The sequence below is a fragment of the Crocodylus porosus genome, unplaced genomic scaffold (genome assembly GCF_001723895.1).
Source record: "Crocodylus porosus isolate Cpor-Errol unplaced genomic scaffold, CroPor_comp1, whole genome shotgun sequence".
In the NCBI taxonomy this organism is placed as follows: Eukaryota; Metazoa; Chordata; order Crocodylia; family Crocodylidae; genus Crocodylus; species Crocodylus porosus.
Window position 1 is genome coordinate 253,329,956 of NW_017728886.1, and position 6,925 is coordinate 253,336,880.

General features: G+C 41.4%; 1 protein-coding gene across 1 annotated transcript in view; it reads left to right on the forward strand.

The window, feature by feature from the left end:
• The first annotated feature begins 759 nt into the window (after positions 1 to 759).
• Positions 760 to 6,925, forward strand: part of LOC109321964 (E3 SUMO-protein ligase NSE2-like) — a 154,166-nt gene continuing 148,000 nt past the window's right edge. The window contains exon 1 of the mRNA XM_019552710.1: positions 760 to 898. Within this exon, the coding sequence (XP_019408255.1) occupies positions 815 to 898 (84 nt within the window). The 5' untranslated portion in view covers positions 760 to 814. The remainder of the gene's footprint in view (positions 899 to 6,925) is intronic.

A 6,925-nucleotide genomic window follows, 5' to 3' on the forward strand; every position in this document is an offset into this window, starting at 1 on the left:
TGAAAAATACCTGCTGAAAAATACAAATCTTGAATGTTGTTTTTACATTTATATTCACAAATTTAAGAAGTTCTTCATAGGTTATTTTATTTGCCTTCTGTATCTGCAAAGAAAGAAAAGCACTGACTCGCCATTATGAAATTAACAGAATTAAATAATTTAATGGCATTACATTTTATGACATGAATTGCCACAGTCTTGTCAAATGCAGAGTATGAGTGAGTATATTAAACTTTTATTCCAGTGACTTGTAGTTCAATCATAATTTATCCAGGGTAATCAGGGGACATAAAGTACATTTTCATTCATTGATTTTAATGCCAGGCAAAATCGTTATAATCATATGATTGCTTGATGAATCACTTTACCTTTTTTTTTTCCTAGTGACTTCTCTTTGTAGCCCAGTTGCTTTGTGATTGAAACATATTTTAGAAAGATACCTCATAATAAGAAATTTGTATAAACTAGCCTATATGTAGAGCTCGACTATATGTGGAACTAACTAGCTAATTGTAAATGGTAAGATATATGCTTTTAAACAGATAGTTATGGAGATTTTATAAACTATTTAACCCTTCACGGATCTCAGCTGTAACTAAATTATGAGAGGCTTGATGCATCTTCACGTAATAGAATTTATGTTCATTGTGATGCAAGTCATCCCTAATATTGTATTTTCATATTTACTCTTAAAACAATTGCAAATGACTTTAGTTAACTCCTAATCAGTTGTGTTCCCATTTATGTAAAGTAGTGATGAACACCTACATACAGAATATTTTGTTTTGCAGATGATATAGAGGAGGTTAACACTATGGAAAATGTGATGTTAGAATATGCCACAATGGACAGACAACTAAACCATTACATGCAAGCAATTGAAGCTACAGTAAATCAGGTAACTGATCACTACTTTCTTAAATATGGAAAATGTTTGTAACTTTGTAGTACACTTTCTTTTAATTATTGTAAAAAACTACATTAAAAACATGAAGGTTATGAAACCAAGCATTAAAGGTTGGGAGATGACAGAATTGAGGTTGCCAATGCAGCTGTGATTTGGCATCCTTGTGTGTATGGACAGTAATTGTTATTAATTGCACACTCACATTATTTCTCCACAGCACACCTGCCCAAGTCAATACACGGGATGGGCAGTCCTCAAGAAACGAATCAGGATTGTGTAGTTAATAGACGGCTGTCCTATAAGATGCCTGCTTTGTTTGTGTAGGGAATGAGGCAGGTGGCTTCAGAAATAGAGAAGCTGATGATGTGACTTAAAAATTGAATGTCACTTTCACAAATGAGAAATGCCACTTTCTATTCCTGGCTGTGTTATCAGCTTCTGTGTGATTCTGAGCAAATCACTTTGGCTTTTAAAATAGTAATTGAACAAAGACGAGTTCCATGATATAGAACCCCAGATTCACTCCCATGTGGAGTTACTGGCAGAGCCAGAATACTTAGTCACACCACAGACAGACCTGTACCACTTGAACAGAAGGTTGCTATCTCTTATATAAGCAAGCCACTAGAGGGGGACGAGGTACACAGTTTGGCAGTGGGTTTCACAGCTTTTTGCTGACAACAGAGGAATGATGCAATTTGGGAATCTTGGGTTTCATTCCAGATTCTGGAGCCCGCTGTATTCGTAGTTAGAGACTTCCCCTCCCTATCTTCCACCCAGATGCCTTCTCCCCAAGCACGTTTCTTTATTTGAGTGAACCTGCCAGTCTGTCCATTCTCTTCCCCAACACCACTGCAGTCTTTGTCCCTTGGTTCCTTATCCCAGTTCCCATTTCTCCTATGCTCCCTTTAGCTCTGGTGCCTTGTCATATCTCAACTTCCACTGGCTCCTCTTTTCACATTGTCTATTTGCTACTCGCTTGACTCGGCTCCTCACTTTTTTGCCTCCTTGCAGGGCAGATTCTTTTTCTCCTCGCTGCTTTCTGGGCATCAGCAAAGGGAGAATTGAAAATCCAAGGAAGCTAGTCTTGTTGCTTTCAGATCCCGTATCTGACCCCACACCAGTCTCCAGCTGCCATTAAGAACAGTTGCAAGGGAAGTTCTTTTCAGTCCCTTCAGCCCTGTAGTTTATGCTCAGTACAGATTGATTCTTTGGAGACTCTGCCTGTCAAATTGCAAATAGTCTTGGCTGAGCATTGGCAAACAGACTTTTAGAAGCTCATTGTTTGACCAATTTTCTCTTGATTTTTAACAGAACCAGGAAAAAAAACTTGTAACCTGCCTGCTGGGTAGCAGATCTCTGCTCCAAAGCTTGCAGCATCATTTTTTCTGTGCAACAGGTGTCAGGAATTTTCACAGAACAAAATAATGTATTTTTTCTCTCCTCTTGTTCTAAGAAATGGCTGTGTTGTTTTTGCAGTAATTTTCCAGGGGTGGGGGGAGGGAGGGGCACAGTAAGGTTAAGGTGTGCAGCACGTAACTATTTTGGTAAAGCTCTCTATTTTTTGTAAGGTTCTGGAAACAGTGCTTATAATGACAAATGTTGGGCAACTTTAACTATAAGTACTGTTTCCTGCATTGGCTCTAATAAGCATTCCCTTTGCACTTATCACATAATAGCTGAGGATCTGGTTTAAATATTTCAAACGCCAGACAAAGGTCAACATATTTTGTTAGAGTACACGTAATTTTTAAATGTCTTCTGGTACACTTGACCCAGACCTTTTTAAGTCTTCAGTAACAGGAGAATTGGCAACATGTGAATCAGGACTGCAATCTATTAAACAAAATAGAAACTGGCCATCTAATTAACCAATAAGTTATCATTGTATGATTCTGTAATAGCTATTTTAATGGACTTTTGACATTAAAAGATGTTTATTTCTTGAGCCCAGGAGTCAGCAATGCATTCATGCCCATACTTAATTTTATGCATGAGATGAGAGCAAGCCCATTGCCTGCTTAGGAAAGCACTTTAATACATACTCGGTTCCCACCGATTTTATGTGCTTTGGAGCTTGGTTGAACTGGAGATTATTCTGGGGGCACTTTGTTACGGGAATGATAAATGTGTATCTTTAACGTGTGGATTTGCCAACTCTGTATGTGCAGTGTATGCTTTATACACTCACATGGTCTTGAGAAGAATTTTCATTTAGTTTTTGTTGTAAATGTCCCACAAACTCTTCAGTTTTTTGCTAAAACAAGTTCCCTCCCTCTAATAGTTTCGTTCCATATCATTGTTGGGGAACAGTCATAGCAGCTGGAATAGGAGGGGCAGCGTGAACAAAGCCTTCCGTTTTTGCTTCAAGTAACAACAGCAGCTGCAGCTCCAAGGCAGTCTATACAGTTAAGAGTATGAGAAGTTATATGCTCAGTAAAATATAATGATTAATCTTCTGCCCCACTTCTCCTATTCTATTTCCCAACCCTGAATGGGGGATACTTTGTACTTTCCACCATTGATATTCTGAACAGGTGATGGCGTGAGGAACTAAAGCATCATATGGGTGCCTACAGTACAGAGATAGCAGGGGAGAATAGCAGTTGCTTTGCTGTAACTGCTCCTGGGCAATAGAAGTTAGTTCTCTGTCATCTTTTAGTGCTTGTTCTTCTGTACCTATCACTGTAGTATCTGACCTCAGTGAGCAGACTCTGCTGTGTATGGCTGACCTCCAAACTTCCCATCATCTTTCCCTCTTCCTGCACTTCTGACCTTCTTCATAATTGTTGAAGTCGGGACGGCTTTTAGTGGAACCAGCTGCAGGCAGAATATTCCATTAAAGCGGCTTCCCTTAGCCAGGCTCTTCACTGATTGGGAAGGACCCAAGAGAAGTCCCAACATTTTCTGTGGAACAAAGTACTAAGCCCTTATTCTTCAGAGGCAGATCTCATCATTTATGAGGTGTTAACAGAGTTTGACCTACAGGTCAGAAAAAAAATGCCCATCTGATCGTTCTTTGTGCTTATTTGTTCTTTGCTATTGTACATGAATAAACTGAAGAACACAGTGATCTCAAACATGTGACAGGGTATTTATGCTTCACCTTCTTGTTATAAACCTCACTTAAAGGGAACATCATGTGGCAGTACAAAGCATGAGGCTGAAAGAATACATCTTTCTGCTGATAACTGCTGTTAATACTTGAAACCCCACTCCCCCTTCACTTTAAACAATCCATACCCTTGTCACTCAAATGTTTACATGATAAAACAAAAGCTTACACTGAAAATGACAAGGAAATATAGTTACATGTGTACAAAAGCCGAGTTATATTGACCTAAATTGCAGCAGAAGCAGCATCCTCTTCTGGGTGAATCAGCAACCTGTTGAGTAAGAAATGAACAATTGGATTGCAGTACTATGTACAAAAATAGACTGTGGGAAATCCTTCATTCATGGAAACTCCCTCTGCTACAAGATTTAGTGTACCTGTGTAATGACTTGCCTTGTTCCTACTTCTCTTTTTCCCTCTGTGTATGTGTTCCTATAAATTACATAGAAACATAGAATTTTAGGGTTGGAAGGGATCTCCAACCCCCTGCTCAAAGCAAGACCATCCCCAGCTAGATCATCCCAGCCAAAGCTTTGTCTAGCCAGGTCTTAAAAACCTCCCAGAATGGAGAGTCCACCACCTCTCTGGGTAACCTGTTTCAGTGCTTTACTACTCTTAGTGAGAGAATTCTTCCCAATATCTAACCTAAGCTTCTCTTGCTGCAACTTGAGACTATTGCTCCTTGTTCTGTCATCTGCCACCACTGAGAACAGTCCAGCTCCATCCTCTTTGGACCCCTCACCCCATGGAGTTGAAGGCTGCTGTTAATCCCCCCTCAGTCTTCTCTTCTCCAAACTAAATAAGCCCAGTTCCCTCATCTTTTCCTCAGAAGTCATGTGCCCGAGCCCCGTAACCATTTTCGTTGCCCTCTGCTGGACTCACTCCAATCTGTCCATATCCTTTCTGTGAGGGTTCTCAGAACTTTACATAATACTCCAGATGTGGCCTCACCAGTACCAAATAGAGGGAAAGAATCACTTCCTTCCATAAGCTGGCAATGTTCCTACTAATGCAGCCCAGTACACTGATAGCCTTCTTCATAAGAAGGGCCTTTTCTGCAGAGCTGCTGCTTAGCCAGTCAGCCTCCAGTCTGTACCGGTGCATGGGATTGTTCTGTCCTAAGTGCAGGATTTTGCACTTGTCCTTAGTGAACTTCATGAGATTTCTTTTGGTCCACTCCTCTAATTTGTTGAGGTCTCTCTGAATCCTAGCCCTACCCTCTCAGCATATCTAGCATTCCCTTCATCTTAGCGTCATGTGCAAACTTGGTGAAAGTGCACTTCATCCCATCTTCCAGGTCGTTGATGAAGTTATTGAACAAAGCCAACCCCAAGTCCAACCCCTGGGGCATTCCACTTAATACTGACTGGCAACTAAACACTGAGCCATTGATTACTACCTTTTGAGCCCAACAGTCCATTCAGTTTTATATCCACTTTACAGTCCACTTATCCAACCTGCACTTCCTTATTGTGAGAATGTTGTGGGAGACCATATCAAAAGCCTTGCTAAAGTCAAGGTACATTATATCCACTGCCCTTCCAGCCTCCTCCGAGCTGGTCATTTTGTCATAAAAGGCAATCTGGTTGGTCAGGCATGACTTGCCCTTGGTGAATCCATGCTGACTGTTCCTAATCACCTTCTTTTCCTCCAAGTGCTTAGAAATGGATTCTTTGAGGATCTGCTCCATGATTTTTCCAGGGACTGAGGTGAGGCTGACCAGTCTGTAGTTCCCTGGATCCCCCTTTCCTTTCTTAAAGATGGGCACTATATCTGCCGTTTTCTAATTGTCTGGGACCTTTCTCAATCTCCACAAGTTTTCAAGTTTGATGCTAGTGGCTCTGCAGTCGCATCTGCCAACTCCTTCAGCACTCTTGCCTATGAAAACTGGGGTAAAGGAATTGAGTACTTCATCCTTTTCTTCTTCATCTGTCACTAGGTTGCCTCCCCCATTCAGTAAAGGACCCACACTTTCCTTGAACTTACTTTTGTCACTTGCATACTTATAGAAGCCCTTCTTGTTATCCCTCACGTCCTTTGCTAGCTTCAGCTCTATTTGCACTTTGGCCTTTCTGATTTCATCCCTGCACACCTGAGCCAAACTGTTATACTCATCCCTAGTTGTTTGTCCAAGTTTTCAATTCCTGTAAGCTTCCTCTTGGTGTTTTAGCTCACTGAAGAGTTTCCCTGCTAAGCCAAGCTGGTCTTCTGGTATACTTGCTAGTCTTCAGGCTGGTTCATTCCTGAGCCCTCAGTAAGGTTTCTTTAAAGTACAGTCAGCTCTCTTAGAGTCCTTTCCACTTCAGACTGACTTCCTGGGAATCCTGCCCATCAGAGTGAATCGAAGTCTGCTTTTTGAAGTTCATGTTCTTACTTTGTTACTCTCCTTTGTTCCTTTCCTCAGGATTCTGATTTCAGTCATCTCGTGGTTGCTGCTGCCCATGTTTGTATCCACTTCGGTGTTCCCCAGGTATTCTTCCCTGTTTGTGAACTGCAGATCAAGAAGAGCATGGCCCCTAGTTGCCCTTTCCAACACTTGCATCAAGAAGTTGTCCCCAACACTGTCCAAAAGCTTCCTGGATTGCCTGTGTACTGCTTTATTGCCCTTCCTGCACAAATCAGGGTGATTGAAGCTCCCCCGTGAGAGTCAGGACCTGTTATTGGGAAACTTCTGCTAGGTGTTTGAAGAAAGCCTCATCCATGTCGTTGTCCTGGTCTGGTGGCCTGTAGCAGACTCCCACCATGACATCACCCTTGTTGCTCTCCCCTCTGACCCTAACCCAGAGACTTTCAAGAGGCCTATTCTAGTTTCATACTGGAGCTCTGAGTAATCATATGTTTACATAAAGTGCAACTCCTCCTCCTCCTCTTCTCCTCTGCCTATCCTTTCTGAACAGTTTATA